This window comes from Ochotona curzoniae, unplaced genomic scaffold (genome assembly GCF_017591425.1).
Source record: "Ochotona curzoniae isolate NIBS_2020 unplaced genomic scaffold, NIBS_Ocur_1.0 patch72, whole genome shotgun sequence".
Lineage (NCBI taxonomy): Eukaryota > Metazoa > Chordata > Mammalia > Lagomorpha > Ochotonidae > Ochotona > Ochotona curzoniae.
The window spans coordinates 499,328-517,379 of record NW_024467053.1 but is presented as its reverse complement, the minus strand read 5'-3'; the positions used below and the strand labels follow the sequence as shown (position 1 = coordinate 517,379).

Sequence of the window (18,052 nt, the reverse complement as noted above, 5' to 3'; positions counted from 1 at the left end):
TGCTCCTTAGTTGATAAACATGGTACCAGTTGCAGCTAATTCTAAAAGGCCTGTTAATACCTACAGGGAAGTCTCGTTTGTCCTTCTTCCGTGGTAACTGCGGTGCTTGTGCTGATCCTTCTGTGTTTTCACTCATCAGCTTGGAGATCCCATCCCCATTTCCTAAAGAAAGTCCAGAAAGAAAAGCTCAATGATCACACTTAAAGAGAGCACTTTTTGTGAAAAATAGGGTTTTTTCTTTAGTTACTATTTCCCACTTGGGTGATCCCTTATTATAAAATATGTTATTCAGATTTATTTATCTATTCTTTGAGAGTAAGTGAAAAGAGAAAAGGAGACGAGAAATTCCAAATGCTGGTTCACTTCCCAGATAACAACAACTAGGGTTCAGCCAAGCCAAAGTCGGGAGCCAGGAACTAGGAATTCCACTTGGGTCTCCCACGTGGGTGGCAGGAATCTGGGCAGTGCCCCATCACCCATTGCTCCCAGGTATATTAGCAGGATGCTGGGTCAGAAGTATGGAACAGTCAGGACTTAAACCAGGCACTCCAATATGGGATGCACATGATACTGGCTGTGACTTAACCCACCCACACCAATAAGGGAATATTTTCTATTGTTGGATGAATTAATTTATCCTGAGTATGTTTTTCTAGATCCTGTACAAGTAGCAGAGCAACTTCAGCAGCGTTTTAAATCTAGGGAAACAGAAAATTCTTACCCACATTGTGACAAAAATGAAAGCTGACATACTGATGCTGATACTCAAAGACTTTCATGATTGAACTTTATGTTTAGTCCTAAATTCCCTTTAAGTGTCAAACTTACACCATAGTAGATGGTACTTCAAATACAACTCAGATGGCCTGAGCTGATGCATTTACTCATGTCTTTCTTAGTCTGCAAGAAGGCCTGGTCAGCACTGGTCTACCTTCTGAAGATTCAACAAATTCTTTCCTATACTACAAGAAACCACTTCCTCTATCTGTTTGCCCTTTCCTTTTCAAAAATCTCTGGTCTTCTATTACTTATCATAGGTGTGGGAGACATACACAGTATTTTCTCCTCTGATGTTATGAGCTTATAGGTGTGAACTGTAAAGCCCCTAACCTTTTGGAGGAAGAAATACACATTCATCCTTTGGATTGTATAATATTCAGCAAGTAGTCAAAGCAGCGTTGAAGTGGGTAATATCTATTTATAGCCCACTCATATGGAATTCAAAGCTTCAATAAGCTTTAAATTCTCATGTAATTAAGAAAAAAAGATACTATTTAAGGTAAGAGTGAAGTGGATTTCTTCCCAGTGTTTACTTTGATTTATTTACCCAGATCACAGTATCTAGCTGTGTGCACTCCAGGGCTGCTGACACTGCCAGCCATACCAATAGAGGACGACTCTGCTACAGGACCATAGCTTGGGCTGCTCTGTCTTCTGAGCACATGGGGAGCCCTGCTGTCTGAATCAGGGCAACGTTTTATGGTTGATGATCTTTCGTCATCTGGGAGGTTGTCTTCAGGGTAACTGCTGATCCTTGGCTAGTAATAAGAAAATAAAAACATACTTTAAGAGATAATTAGTTACCATTAGCCCACAAATACTTCAGAAAGGAGAAAATGGATCTTCTTTTTTTTGTGCAGTTCCATTCACCGGCTTAAGTAAACAAGAGTTGAGTTCACTTCATATAACCAACAATCTGCCATGATTTTTAATCAGCATCAATCCACAACTGATGCAATTTTGATAAACAAAATTATGTCAACAATCAACAAAGTATTTAATAACTAGAAACAAACAAGGAAGAAGACTTAATGGAACACGACTCTACAAAGATGTCCATCTGCAGGAATAACAGAGAATGACAAATGATGAACTCTGGCTCCTCTTCAAATATTTTCACAAATGAGCAATACTGATTTTTGTCTTTTCCAAATAGTGACTACAAATATTCTATTTGTCATGAAATTTTCCTTACTGCATATTTTAAATATTCATATATTCCTGTTGAATATTACCTTTCTCTAAAATATTTGTTAGAGAATTCTGAATAAAATTGACCAAAATATTTCTAATTACATAACCAAAGGTTTACTGCTCAAAAGTAGCTTACCTTAGGAGGCAGAGGGGGTGGGATTGCACGTTTTGAGGTCGATCTAATATAAAAACACAATTTTGATAGTAATAAATGAGCAAAATATAAACAGATGCTATTAAATATGCATTAAAATTGAGCCTGGTGGCTAAAGTCCTTGCCTTGCACATGCCAGGATCCCATACGGATGCAGGTTCATTTCGTGGTGGCCCCACTTAACATCCAGCTCCCTGTTTGTAGCCTGGGAAAGCAGTCTAGGACAGCCCACTGCCTTCTGTACCTGCGTGGGAGACCCGGAAGAAGTTCCTGGCTCCTGGCTCGAGACTGGCTCAACTCTGAGCATTGTGGCCACTTTGGGGAATGAATCAATGCATGGAAGATGTTCCTCTCTGTTTCTCCTCTCTGTATATCTGACTCTCCAATAAAATAAAATAAATTTTTTAGAAAAAAATCTACTTACAATACCAGACATAATAAAAGACATTAAGAGCATTATGTGGAGGATAATGCTTTTAGGAAGACCAAGGACCTCATGTTGTTAAAATGTATTACTAGGACTTAAAGTACAGTTTATAAAGTGATTAAAAAGTCTTTTTTACATCATAGTATATTTTGCTAGATTTAATGTTTAATTAAAAATAAGTTCTTGACAACAAAATACTAGACACTACCATTGCTTATACCTGCAATGTCATGACACACATAAAGAGCAGTATGCTGGAGATGAGACTGTAGCTGAAGGACTGTATTATCGTAAGCTACAGGGGACAACAGCAAGGGGAGAAGAGGGAGGGAGAGATGGAAGGAGGAAGGGGAACCCTATACTTACAAAAGTGTGAAACGAAAAATAAGAATTAAAAGATCCCGTATTTACTAGCAGAAAGTAGACTCAGACTTTCAGAGACGGAGTACATAAATTCAAACAGATTATTTTTAAATCCTTTGCTACTCCAAAGTGTGTTTCCAGCAACACGAGCACATCCCAGGAACATACATTCTTAAAAATGCACACTGTAGAAGTGCTCACTCAGATTAGCCATTTTATTGAAAAAAAAAAAAAAAACTTATTTGGCAATCAGATTTACAGGGTAAGAATAAGAGAGGGCAGAGAGAGAGAGAGAGAGAGAGAGAGAGAGAGACAGAGAGACAGAGAGAATATGAATGCATCTTTCATTCTCTAGCTAACCCTCCAAATGGCCACAATGGTTAGAACTGTGCTAGATCCAAGCTAGGAGGCAGGGAGCTCCAGGTCTCCCATGTGAGTGCAGAGGCCCTAGCACTTGGGTCATCTTCTGCAGCTCGTCTAGGCACATTAGCAGGGAGCTGGACTGCAAATGGAGCAGCCAGAAAAGCCAACAGGCACCCATATGGTATGCTGGCACTGCAGGCTACGCTTAACCTGCTCATCTCCTGAATGTCCAATTTAAGCTCATCAGGTATACAACAGGCACTTAAGTCTGAGAAACACTGGATTTAGCCTAACTCAATGGTTTCTACACTTATGCAAAGTCACTGCAATAATTCCTGAAGCTTTTACAATTATTACTCTCCAGTCCCAAAGACAGTTTTCCACAACAGAGTATCGGCAACTTTCTCTATATAGGACCACTCAGTAAAGACTGTAGGTTTTGTGACATACACAGTGGTCACAGATATGCAACTCTGCCACTGTAGCACAAAAGCAGCTATAAATACACAATTTATCATGGCTGTACCCTAACGAACCTTCATTTTTGTATGTTGAGATCATTTCCATATATGACAAAAATAGTATTTAAACTTTTTTTTCAACACTAAAAGTCAAATACACTGTTCTTAAAGCATGGGGGATATCAAAACAAGGAAGGGGCTAGTTCTGGTCCTCCAGTCATACTTTGTGAACCCCAAATCTACAGCTTAATGTTGGAACCCAGGAATCTGTATTTCCAGAGTTATCCGAGTTACTGCACAAACAGCCTAGCAATAACTCACTGAAGGCAGACAGAACTTCTCAGGAAAGATAGGTCTAGGAGCCCCCTGTTTCCTAACTCTCCATGATTTCCTTTTTTTCCCCAATGATTCAAATTTCAATGCATTACATCATTACGCTCATTTTGATTAAAAAAACCAAATCCTTACTAAGCAACATATGATGCTATTCACACTGACAACACAGAACCATTTCAACTAAAAATTCAAATAAAAAATCCACCCAATACAGTCCCTATGCACAAATTAAAATAAGTAAATCAGAAAACTACTTACTTGCCAGTATTTGCACCATCAACAAAAGGATTCCAATGTAATACAAAGTTTGGGTCTGAGGATACTCCCTGTAAAGATTTTAAAAAAGTGGTAAAATGCTACTTTCTAACAACAAAAAAACCAAAAGGTTACTCCATACCAGACAGTAACTTCTATTTGCTCCAAGAAGAATATACCAGTGTAATGACTACTAACTATCTTAGTATTCAATCACTTTTTGAATATTCAGCTAGCTTTGCTTTGTCATTTGACCTATTTAGGTCAATGACTCATTATCAATTGAGAAAAATTTTAGAAATTCCACAAACACACTAAATGTGGCTCCAAATGTGACAAGTTCTCATGACTCATATGCTAGCATTTTCCAAAGCAAAAGAGAAAAAAATATCTTTGAGTTGGGTGTGTCACCAACCCTTTAAGCATGGAGAACTAAAGAGTTTATTATTAAATTTTTATTTATTGATGGATATACTCCTTTTCCCTCTTGGCATGGAACCTGAAGACTTCTTATTCAATGACATCTACAGTAAGAAGAGCACTGATTTTAAGTGTTAAGGAAGAGATACATTAAACGTAAGAAAAAATTGCTAAAAGCCATGTTTTATTAACTAAAATTTAAAGACATTAAAGACAGTTTCTAGACTGACTCTAATACTATCTTCCTTTTTTAATTCCTTTCTTCTAAGCAAAGAAAGGGTAACTAATGATCTCAAAACAAGCTCAATTTTATAAAAAGCTGTACTAACAAATAAGACTTTTGAAAAACAGTAAGGCAAGGTAAGGATACAGAACATACTGCACACTTCACAAAATTAGTAAGAGAAAAGGCCCTGTGACCTAAAGCTGGTGGTTTTCCCTGTGGTTAATAACTATGTGGCAATTCAGACTCTAGAGACAATGAACGGTTTCCATAGCATGCGACTTTATATCCTAATCAAAATGCACCTAAACTAGAAACTATTTCAAACTGTGAAAAGTACATTGTCAAAATGGATACTTAACAGAATATATTAATTTGTTCTGTAATCATAGCACACTTAAGTTTTTTCAAATTTTAATATGAACATACATAGAAACTCACAGTTCTTACCATTTCATCACGTGCTTCCGTTTCTTTTCTCAGAGGAGGCTCAAACTGTAATTTATCAACTGAAAAACACATAACAGACATGGATAAAATCAGTGTATTAAAGGTTTGGTATCTCAGGAATATAATGAGAAGTTTCTATGCTGGTAAAGAGACAAAGGATGTACAAGAAAGAACCAAAAGTCTCTCTCGTTTTTTTTCTTTCCTCTTTTTTTTTTTTTTTGATAACTACAATAGTAATCCCTTTTTATTCATCAAAAGAAAGTAATCTGACATCTTCCTATCATTTCTACTAAATTCTCTGTTGGAGTCAGAAAATTAAACAGCACATTTTTGCATAAAAGACATCTTTAAAACATTCATCAGAACTAGGTGACTAGGGAAAAATGCATTTAAAAAGCAATGTGACTTAGAATCACACTGTCCTTATCTTTAAAAACAAAAAACCCACAAATTACCTGCGTAATTCAATCACATTAAGCAAAATCAGGTTATAAAATTTTCACTGAATGGCCCAGCACAATAACCTAGCAGTTAAATCCTTGCCTTGCATGCACCAGGATCCCATTTGGGCACCAATTCATCTTTTGGCTGCTCCACTTCCTGTCCAGCTTTCTGCTTGTGCCCTGGGAAAGCAATGGAGGATGGCCCAAAGTCTTGGGACCCTATATCCATGTGGGAGACCCAGAGGAGGTTTCTGGCTCCTGGTTTCAGATAAGCTTAGCTCTGGTGTGGCAGCCACTTGAGGAGTGAATCAGTCTATGGAAGCTCTTTCTATATCTCCTTCTCTCTGTATAACTGCCTTTCTAATAAAAATACATTTTTAAAAGAAAATTGCAATTAAACAATTTGGAAGACATCTCATAAAATATAGTGTGTACTTTAATTGTAATTAAGAATAATTTTTTTGGAGACAGAGATAATTTTTTTTATTGTCACAATTAGAAAAATTGGCAAGCAGGCCATGAGGCTCTATAAAAGATTTTCATATGGCTATAAATTATTGCTTTAATTATAAGAATTTACTATGTACTAAAATTAGAGTCTTAACAAAGGCAAGAGAAGGTAAGGGAATGCTTTAGAATCCTCTAAAAGTTAAGATTTTAGCCACAATTAAGTATCAAGAATCAGAATTACTCTTCCAAGTAGTAGTCAGAATTAATCTTGCAACAACTAAATCCATGTAAAACAAGTGTGTGTGTACAAACTATAGGAATCAAGTGTTTGGAAGCAAAGGAACTGCAATCCCTGACAGAATAAGCATGTTAATATCTACATTCATTGCTGATTAGCTGCAGCTTGCAACAATGGCATTCCATATAGGAGAACTGATTCAGGTACAGGCTGCTCTGCTTCCATCCAGCTCCCTGCTAAGTCACCTGGGAACACAGCAGATGATGACCAAGTAGTTAGGTCCCTGATACCCATGTGGCAAATCTAAATGGAGTTCCAGATTCCCAGCTTTCACCTGGTCCAGTCATGGCCAATGTGGCTATTTAAGCAATGAACAAGCAGGTGGAAGGTTTCTGTCTCTCCCTTTCCGGCATTCTGCTTTGCAAATAAATTCAATAAATCTTTTAAAAGATACTGCTTTTGGTAGCCCTAGTCAGTCCTTGGTATGAGTTCAACACCTGAATAAAATTTACTTAGAAATTAGCTAAAATTATGTAATTAAACCAAATGTTGGGCTTGAACTCAATTTTTTTTCTGTGGCTGTCTCCCAACTTTCTGTGGTGTCAATTCTGTGTAGTTCTTCCTAGGTAACTAGGCTATGAATTGACTTCAGATGACAAACAAAATTATAGAACTAGGCAATTTAGCTAGTGCACACATAGTTGGGTCAGACAGCAATAGAGAAATCTGCCCTGCCTTTCATCAGGAAGGGAGGATAGACTAACACACAAAGACAAAATGAAAAAGAAACAATGTTCTTCCCAAAAATATTCCACATATGCAGTTTCATATAATAACCCCCTGAGTTCTACTGCTTTCTTACTGAGAAACCTCATGCTGTAAAATTACAGACTGTCATAAACTCTGCTGTAAGACATCACACTCATTAGAGTGAATCATTTTATTCTAGCCTGGAAGACGCAATTCACCAACACACAGAAGCAGTCTCAATTTTCAACCCAGATGCAAAGCTTCGAATAAAGACATTTCTGAACCCAACATTTTGAGTTTCCAAAGAAACACATTTTCAAGTCTGCTTCCACAGCGTAAGGCTGATGTTCACCCTTTCAATGAACGCATGGCTATTTTGCTCAAGGTCATCACATCAACATCACTGGAAAACCACTATGTCTAACATCCCAGACCTCTTCTCTGGAGTCCGATGCCATGCTCTATGGTTGCTCTGGTGTGAGCTCTGCCACACTGGGCTACACATTTTTTCCCTGGCAAGTTTAGACTGAGTGTGGGCTCAGTTCAAAATAATTACATGCCTACCAAAAAGCATAACAACAGTGCCTATGAATGGAAGAATGGACAAATTGTGGTGATCACATGGTGAAATACATCACTACACACGGTGAGAGATCACAGCAGAGATCAGCTAGCCAGAGTAGGGGAACTCTTGGAGGGAAGAGCACTGCCTGTGAAGGAGTATGAGGGAGCCCTTGGAGATTCTGGCCACGTCCCATCTCCACTTCTGGGTGGTAGTGAGTATATACACATTTAAAATTAATTTAAATTCTTCATACATCTATTTAATATTTGAATTAACTGTAAACTATCAACTCAGTTTCAAAAACTGAAAGAAAAACAAAATAGAGGGGCTGGTGCTCTGAGAAGCTGTCTGCATTCTGTATCAGAGTGCTTAGCTCGCACTCCTGCCTCCAGCTCCTGAATCCATGTTCCAGTTAATGCAGATACTGGGAGATTCAGTGAGGGGTCAAGTAACTGTGTTCCTGCTAACCACATGGGACTGGATTGCGTTTCTGGACCTACGTCAGTCCTGTCCCAACCTTTGTTACTGACATTAGGGAGGTAAGTCAGAAGTTGAGAGCTCTCTGGCTCAAATAAATTCTCAAAAATAATTGACAAAATCTGTAATAATTTATAAAAATTGAAAACAGTGAAAATGTGCAATAGGGAACTGCCTAAATATATCATTAATAAAACACAATGCCATAAACATAACAGTTACAAAGACTAAGCTAATATACAGAAAGTTCTAAATGGAGTAAATTTTCAAAAAAAAAAGATTTTTTTTTATTAGAAAGTCAGTTATACAGAGAGGATGAGAGACAGAGAGGAAGATATTCCATCTGATGATTCACTCCCCAAGTGACTGCAACGGCTGGAGCTGAGCCCATTTGAAGCCAGGAGCTTGGAATCTCTTCCGGGTCTCTCATGCAGGTGCAAGGTCCCAAGGTTTTGGGCCATCCTCAACTGCTTTCCCAGGCCACAAGCAGGGAGCTGGATGGGAAACGGGGCCACCAGGATTAGAACTGGTGCCCATATGGGATCTGGGTGCATGCAAGGCGAGGACTTTAGCCACTAGGCTACCGCGCAAGGCCCCATGAAATAAATTTTTAAGTATAAATTCATCCAGGTAAAAACATACATGGAGAAACATAAAAGAAATTTGGCAAAACATATCAAATATGGACTGGCTTTGGTCAAGGTGAAGAGATGTAAAAATCATGGGCTTTCTACCAAGAATAGAAAAGTAAATCTTATTAGAAGCATTATGTTTTTAAAGGATTAATTTTATTTTTATTTGAAAGAACTGCAGAGAAGGAGAAATAGAGAGGTCTTCCACCTACTGATCTACTTCTCAAATCGCAAATGGCTGGAGCCAGGCAGGTAAGAAATCCAGGAGTCAGGAACTTCTTCCTGGTTTCCCATGTGGGTGCAGGGACCCAAGAACTTGAGACATCCTCCACTGCCTTCCCAGGCCACAAACAAGCAGCTGAATATGAAGTAAAGCAGCCGAGACACAAACTGGGTCCCACACAGGATGCCTGCAGTGCAGGCAAAGGCTTGGCTTACTATATGCCACAGCACCAGACTCTAGATCATTCTGATATATTAAAATACATTGCCTCAATCAGTATGAGATTTTATTATTCCATAAAAAGTATAACACCGAGTTCCATCATCCAAAACCACCAATGGAAAATGAATAACAAACACATACAATTTATTTCTGAAGCTGTCCGTTCAGCTCTGGCATTCCTGTTTGTAGATCTAATTGTATGACGAATGACAGCATGGGGCTGTAAATACAAGCATAACACACACACTTAAAAATGTCAGTCAATAAGTTAAAAGATCAAATTTTTAAAAATTAAGCTACCATTTACTGACAAATATGATTATCTACTAAATTAAGTTTTATGATAAATACCATGAATAGTAAGACAGGTATAAATTAATCCATGCTTTTACTGTATAAATTATGGAAGAGGTTCAATGAAGACACGCTATCTAGTCCTCAAGGAGGTAAAGTAGGTATAAGAAGGTAAGACAGATATTAAAAAAAGAAAGGAAATGTTAAAGTGTCATTTATTAAATGGATAACTGAGCTATTATCAAAGAGGAGGTAGAAAGGACTTTTCAGTGAGGAGTACTGAAGTTTGTCACGAAGGAGTTGTACTCTCATGTGGGTTGTAGAAGTCCAAGTAGGCATAAGAGGTGTGGAAACGCACAAGACAATGTTTATTTGGGTGCAGTGAAGAGTTTTAGGTAAAGAGATGACGGTGCAATATTGATTCTATTTCATTGTTACTGTCAACTGTATACTATGCTCAATATTTACATACACATCACAGCTGTGTATGGATAGGAAAATACCATCGAGTATTGTACTACCTGCTTTCAGGCATCCATGGTATCCCCACGATAACAGGGACCCACTATCTTTGTTCACTGCTGAGATCAGTTTCAGACTTTTCATTTGGAGTACAACAGAAATCAGAATCACACACACACACAGCTTTTTTGAAAGATGTAATAATTTCTGCCAGTAAAGACTTCTTTTATTAAAAAAAAAGAGAGAGATGAAAACACTGACAGGCAGTCTAGTGAGCCAGGTCATCTAACACTCTGACTGCCAGACTAGAGCTTTCTATTTTACTTTTTTGGTGAAAAGAATTTTGTTGGGGAATGTATAGCAAGAGAGAGGGTTCCCCAGGGTCAGCTTTGAGGTTACTGAGATTGGGTGTAAAATAGTAGGGAGGAGAAAAATACTGTGTACAAGGAAACTGAGTAAGAATACGGTGGTAAGCCAAGCAAGTTCACTACCTCCACTTTCTCTTCTATCTCTGCCTGCTCCTGCGAAACTAGGCCTTCAGCTTGACCTGTATCTATCAAATTTCTTATTATTTACTCTCATTTACTGATGGCTCAAAAATGCCCCCCCCCCCCCAAAAACGAAGTTAAGCTGCTGGAAACTGAATTGGCAATCCAATATGGGATGTCAACATTGTGAACTGCAGTTTAAACTACTGTTCCATTAAAACAAACAAACCGGGCCAGGCGTGGTAGCCTAGCAGCTGAAGTCCTCGCTTTGCATGGGTGCCGGTTCTAATCCCAGTAGCCCCGCTTCCCATCCAGTTCCCTGCTTGCGGCCTGGGAAAGCAGTGGAGGACAGTCAAAGTTTTTGGGACCCTGAACCTGCATGGGAGACCCGGAAGAGGCTCCGGGCTCCTGGCTTAGGATTGGCACAGCTCTGGCCACTGCAGCCACTTGCGGAGTGAATCAATGCATGGTGAAAGATTTTCCTCTCTGTCTTTCCTCCTCTGTGTACATCTGACTTTCCAATAAAAAAAAAAAATCTAAAAAAAAAAAAAACCAGGCAAAAACAACAAAACCCACCAGATTTTATCTATTTGAAAGGCAGAGAGTCATGTATGAGAGCTGAATGGGATGTGGGACAGACTGGACTAGTCTGCTGCACATACTGGCAAGCACGGGAACCAGGGCAGAGGGTGGGCCTGGTGGGGGTTATTGTGGGTCGCTCCAACTAGGCTGCAGCTCCCTCTGCAAGGGCAGAGTGTGTGGTGGGCAGAAACCAGGCTGGACTGCAACACCCATTAGTTCCAGTGGAAGACAGGACTAGAAACAGAACTGACCCAGCAACTGCAACCATCAGCTGATTGGGGCAATGGACTGTACCAGGCCCTGTACTTGCAAGTACACATAAGAATCTGGTCTGGCAACCTCTTAACAGGAGGTCACATGCAAAGAGCAGGGGGTAACCTCAGAGTGGAGCAGGAGGATAGGAGGAGGCTTGTATCCCAACCCTGGAGACTCCTGGATCCTCACCAAGGACTATCAGTACGGGCACTAAGGACTATATCCCAACTGCCAAGGAGACCACGAGGAATTGGAGTGCTTTGGGAGGCTGAGAACTCTGAGATCATCCACTCCTGTTTGTATCTCCTGCATGGGATGGAAGAGGCCCAAATTTTTCTTCGCAGGATCTAATGTCATCAGAACAACAGCCAGGAGCCCTGAGTGGTCCTCAGAAACAGAAGAACAGTAAACTTCCTTCAGGACTCAGGAGAGGAGCTTTCTCTGGTCCTTACTTAGTTCCAACTTTGGATCCCCACCCTCACCAGAGATGGTCTCCCCAAGAAACTGTTGAAATTATCTGGACAATAAGATGCTGGACTCTATGCATGGTATATGCTTGCAATGAAAGAATCATGACTAAATTTGAACTGTAATACTGCAATTAGGTGGAGGAATCCACCATGGGGGGAGGGCACGGGGAGGGGTTGGGGGAATCCCAGAGCATATGAAACTGTGTCATAAAATAAAATGTAATTAAAAATATTTAAAAAATAAAAAGAATCTGGTCTGAGATCACCTCAGACAAAGTTTCTTTGGGGATCTCCCCAATTGAACTGCCAGACTCAGAACTCTAACCATGAAAGGAAGTACAGGTTCCATGGTGTGACCATGGAGTGCAAGTGCCAGAGCCAAGCCTCCTCAGAGGCTCAGACAGAGCAGTGGAGAGCATGACCAGGTGCACATGGAGGATATGGCAGTCTATCAGAACCTGCAGAGGATACCTGGCACCACAACAGAGGACAGAACAAATCAATCAACTACCCAGTCATATGTTGGCAGTGAAAAACTGGGCAAATGGAGACTCTAAGGTGGACTATGTCAGTCAGTGGATTCTGCAGTGACCTCATCGTGCTTGGAGTGGCAAGACTGGCAGCAATTCAGAATTGTTAAACTATCAAAACCACAAGAGCAAGATGCTTGAAGCATGCCCCACATCAGGGACCTGGGATGGGTGGGAGACTGGGTGGGGCTTCTCCCTTTATCTCCCCATTTTCCCCAGATACAGGGAATAAAATGTGGAAATAATAGTCTTACCCACTTTCCTGTAGCCCTTGAACCTTTGTGCCCTAATTAACTATGTAAAGGTTGTCAAAAATAAAGAAGAAAAAAACAGAAAGAAAAGAAAGGCTGAGTGTCAGAGGGAAAGAAACAGAAACAGATTTTCCACTCACTGGTTCACTTGCACAAATGGCCAGGTTTGGTGCAGGCCAACGAAACCAGGAACCTGAAACTCCATTTGGGTCTCCCATATGGGCAGCCATAGCCCACCCAAACACTTGGTCTGTGTTTGGCTGCTTCCCAAGGTGCATTATCAGGGAGCTGGATTGGAAATAAGAGTAACTGGGACCTGAATTATCACTCTCACAAGGGATGCCAGTGTTACAGACAGCAGCTGTAAGGTATCACTGACTCTGTACTGTAACACTGTAACACTTCCTTGAAATATTGGCCCCAAAGTCAATAATACTTTTTAAATTATATTTTTGAAATATTAAGTTCACTGATCCACTACTTCATCATTCTCCACAGGCCTCTTGCCTATCTTCACTTTTCTCTCAGAATTTTAAATTGCTACTCCAAAGTTTGAAGCACTCTGTTGCTGATAATTCAAATTCCCTTTGCTCCATGTTATCCAACACACTGGTGTAACAGAATGCTGACCCTGGATAGAATGAGCCTGCCCGATTACATGCCAGGTATCAGTCACTACATGCAGAGCAATTACATGCAGAACATCCTGAGAATTCATTTCATTTTAGCCTTCAGGCAACACTTCTCTAGTCATTCAACTCATCCACAGTTTTCAATTACTGTTTCATATCTTTGTCACATTCGTCATCATCTACCCATTTTCCTTTCAGAAAATGACCTACCCACTCACTTCACAAACTACAAATCATTAGCTACACTGTTAGGGATGCTCCTTTCTAATGTCAGAGAAGTGTTACTTTATCTAAGTTCTAGTTCCTTATCACATTCTACATCCCACCCTCTGCCTTCCTCTCGGGGCTCTCTTTCCATCTTGCTCTCCATCAGCATTCATCAGCTTCTCCTTGCAACACATAAAAACAAGGAAATAAATCCTGCTGCATTTCATTCTCCCCAGCTACTGTTCTTACAGTCTTTCACAATTCAATCTGATAAATGAACTACTGTACTTATTTTCACATTCCCTCAGTATAGCTTCCCTTCCATTGCATGAAAATAATCCTTGTCAAAGTCTTCAAATACTACGATCTAAATCCTAAGGGCTACATAACTTAGACTATATTCTCAACAACAACAAGAACAACAACAAAACTCTCCTTTTTTTCCTTTTCATGTTTCTTAACCATCAATTTTGCTAGTTTCTTTTTTGCTTACCTGATCCTTAAATTTTGGGAAATGCCTCAGGGTGCTTTCTGTGATAACTATTTCTACTTGCATTTACCTCTTAAAGCATCAACTACATCTATATTCAGTGACTCAATTCTGTGTTTCTGGACTAATTTTTTCCCCCTATGCTACAACCACATCTTTCAGTAGGTAAATGAAATCTTTCTTCTCAAATCTAATTTTTCCTCTAGTGCTCCTATCAGTATATGATTATCCATCTAGCTGCCCGTGTTCATTACACTGGTAAATTTTTTCCTTACTCCAACATCCTCATCCAATCACCAATTCTCTCTTAAAATTCTCAAGCTAATTTACTTTTTTTTAAGCCTTGTGGTACTCAGCACCAGCTAAAGGATCTAGTTATCTTGGCTAAATTTGGGAGTGTCTTAACTGTTCAGCAATGTATTCACTAATCTGACAAGCTGGGGAGAGGGTGTGGAGAAGCATATCAGATGTTACTCCCTTACCCTTAAATGGTTTCCCAGTGCCTTATTCTAAAGTTCAAAGTTTCAAACACTGTTTGAGAAAGCCAGGGTCTACCTGTATCTCACCTTCCACCACTTCCTTCTCTGTTTTTCGCTCTAGCCACTTTCCTTTAGTTCCTCAACTACACCCACATTTTCTTCTCACCAGGCTTCCAGACATGCTATTATTTCCTCTGCTCAGAATACTTATTCCAGTTCTCTTCTTCTAATTCCAATGCATCCTTCTGGTTTTCAGCTTAAATATCACTTCTGCACTGAGTCTTTTCCTAACCCTATAAAATTCCTTAATAGTATCCTATATTTTCCAATCCAGAAGAACTTCTACACTTGTAGGTTATATACTAGTATTTTCCAATTTCCTTAGAGATTTTTTAACATGTATTCTGTCAAGGCAGGAGCAGTGCCAGTCTCACTCATCACTATTTTGCCCCTTAACTGCCTGGCACAAGGTTTTGCATGTCAAGGATGGAAAGAACAGCAGTATTATTAAGAAGACAAAGAGAATTCAGAAAGTAGGGGAAATTCAAGAAGTACAACAAAAATGATGTGAGAACAGAAATGGTTTAAGTTATCTATAACCAAGGGAAGACCAACTGGGAAAGGAAACAGTAAGTAGTAGTGAATTTGTGTTGTAATTGTTTTAACAATGTTTGGATTTTAAGGGATTAAATATTATTTATTGGATCCAGTGCAGTGATATACATCAGGCTAATCATCCACTTTGCAGTGCTGGCACGACATATAGGCAAGGTTTCTATCAAGGCTGCTCCATTTCTGCTGCAGCTCCTTGCTTATAGACTGAGAAAGTAGCAGAAGATGGTCCAATAAATCTTTAAAAATATATTATTAATTCCAAATTTAAAAATGTTTCAGATAGCAAAAAGATCTATGTATGGCTGGTTTAGCTGATATTTAACATCCATTGAATACTCAAAAAGTATTCATTACAGAATTATGCTACAAACTAGGCAACAAGTAACAAAGATTAGCTATTACACGTTGCCTAATGGCTATTGCTGTTAAATCCTTAAACATAAATGATGGTGCATTAACTAAGGGGATAGGCCCTGAATTAGCTTGCCCAGATCCAAATCCTGGTCCCACTATTCATTATTTATATGATACTGGGAAAATGACTGACATTTTCTGTTCCCTGTTTTCTTGTTTGTAAAACAGGGACATATAAATAGTTGTACCTACTACAAATAACAGCTTGATTATCAGATGAGTTAACATGGAAATAATTTGGCCTAATACTTGCCACATACCAGGTATCAAGGGAGTGTTAGCAGTTAGTAAGATATGTATAAGATAAAATTTAAAATTTAAGAACATTAAATAGAAATATAAACAATCAATAACATATAAGCTTTAGTTCTATAATAATGCCAGAAGTGAAGGCAGAGACATAAAAGCATAAATGAAATGAAAAGCGCAAATCCAGATAAATAGAAGCAAAAAAGAGTTATATAAGAAAAAAAAAGAGCTACTGGTGAAAAAAAAGTACAGCTGTGTTTTACATATGTAGTTAAAAACAGGTACCTGCTAATGAGTAGTAAATCCCTCATTTCTGATTAAAAAGTTATTTATACATAGTAAAAACAATTATGCAATAATTTCAGAGAAGGTATGTATAGTTATGAGTAGCCTTACAAGTAATTATTATGAAATAATAATTGTGAAAAGGTATTGGAAAGGATAGAAATTTTCAATGGGAACTTCAATTTTTTTTGGGGGGGGGGGAACTTCAATTTACTTTTAAAACTTATTTGTATGCTGTTAATCATCTACATACAGAGCTACAAAAATGATTACTGGGCCCGGCGGCATGGCCTAGCCGCTAAAGTCCTCGCCTTGAACGTGCCAGGATCCCACATAGGCGCCGGTTCTAATCCTGGCACCTCCACTTCCCATCCAGCTCTCTGCTTGTGGCCTGGGAAGGCAGTCGAGGACGGCCCAATGCTTTGGGACCCTGCACCTGTGTGGGAGACCTAGAGGAGGTTCCTGGTTTCTGGCTCCTGGCTTTGGATCGGCATAGCACCGGCTGTTGCGCTCACTTGGGGAGTGAATCATTGGATAATAGATCTTCCTCTCTGTCTCTCCTCTCCTCTGTATATTTGACTTTGTAATAAAAATAAATAAGTCTTAAAAAAAAATGATTACTCATTGTCCAGGCAGTCTCTTTTGTGAGGAAAATGCACATAATGCTGTGTTCTTCTCTTAGGCCAAATCAATGCTGTTAAACCTTTATTTTCTTGGAAACAGAAGTCATTTATACATATCAGTAGAAAGATCAGACCTTTTTCATCTCAGCTACATCTTTTTTTTTTTTTTTTTTTTTTTTTTGGAAAGGCGGATATACAGAGAGGAGAGACAGAGAGGAAGATCTTCCATCCAATGATTCACTCCCCAAGTGAGCGCAACGGCCGATGCTATGCCAATCCGAAGCCAGGAGCCTCTTCCGGGTCTCCCATGCGGGTGCAGGTTCCCAAAGCTTTGGGCCGTCCTCGACTGCTTTCCCGGGCCACAGGCAGGGAGCTGGAAGGGAAGCGGGGCTGCCGGGATAGAACCGGCGCCCATATGGGATCCCGGGCGTGCAAGGCGAGGACCTTTAACCACTTGCGCCACCGCGCCGGGCCCAATCTCAGCTACATCTTAAACACTTTAGGTAAACCGAACTAAGAAAAAGAGATCATATTAAGAAACTAATCCTAGTTTTAGAACAGGAAAAGTATTAATCAGTTACATTATAATAAAAATAGCATCAACTAGAAATTGCAGGTAGGCTAAGTATAAGTTACATAGCTAAATTGATCTTTGTAATAGTGATTGTGAAAACAAGCTCTGGGGTCGGCACTGAGACATAGTTGGTAAAGCTGCTGCCTGCAATGCAGACAATCTATATGGGCAGTGGTTTGTATCCCAATTGCTTATCTTCCAATCCAGCTCCCTGCTTATGGTCTGGGAAAAAAAGAGGAAGATGGCCCAGCTGTTTGAGCCCATGCTACCCACACGGGAGATCTGGATGAAGCTCTTGTCTTTGGCCTGACTCAACTTTGGCAGCTGCAGCCATCCGAGGGAATTAACCACTGGATCAAGGGTATCTCTCTTTCTGTAACTCTGATTGCAAATAAATAAATAAATAAATCTTAAAATAAGTTCTACCACTGTATCAACAATTTTCAACTATTAAACTGCAAAACTCTTCCTTACCTCAAAGTCATCATCATCTCCTTCGGTATAATGTGCATGGTTGTCTGGATTGTTCACTTTGTCCAACAGTTCAACTGCTAGTGCCCTAGACAGACCTGGCTGTCCAACAAATGTGTGCTAGGTAAAAACAAAACAAAATAAAATTCATGAGTATGCTTTTACATCTCTGGTTATCTAAAATGTTTACATGCACCTGTTGTTTGTTAACCAGAAAAGACAAGCCTATACGATGCCACAATTTCAATGGAGGAT

General features: G+C 39.4%; 1 protein-coding gene across 3 annotated transcripts in view; it reads right to left on the bottom strand.

Annotated features, from left to right (window-relative positions):
- LOC121168172 (mitogen-activated protein kinase kinase kinase kinase 5) overlaps nucleotides 1-18,052 on the bottom strand; it is a 92,626-nt gene that overhangs the window by 25,052 nt on the left and 49,522 nt on the right. For 2 of the 3 annotated variants that reach the window (XM_040998036.1, XM_040998037.1), the window contains exons 13-19: nucleotides 17,801-17,917; nucleotides 9,568-9,646; nucleotides 5,427-5,485; nucleotides 4,337-4,404; nucleotides 2,111-2,153; nucleotides 1,328-1,538; nucleotides 65-162 (exon numbers count right to left, since the gene is read on the bottom strand). In XM_040998036.1, coding sequence (XP_040853970.1) covers nucleotides 65-162; nucleotides 1,328-1,538; nucleotides 2,111-2,153; nucleotides 4,337-4,404; nucleotides 5,427-5,485; nucleotides 9,568-9,646; nucleotides 17,801-17,917 — 675 coding nt within the window. The remainder of the gene's footprint in view (nucleotides 1-64; nucleotides 163-1,327; nucleotides 1,539-2,110; nucleotides 2,154-4,336; nucleotides 4,405-5,426; nucleotides 5,486-9,567; nucleotides 9,647-17,800; nucleotides 17,918-18,052) is intronic. The other variant, XM_040998038.1, reaches the window with a different exon arrangement.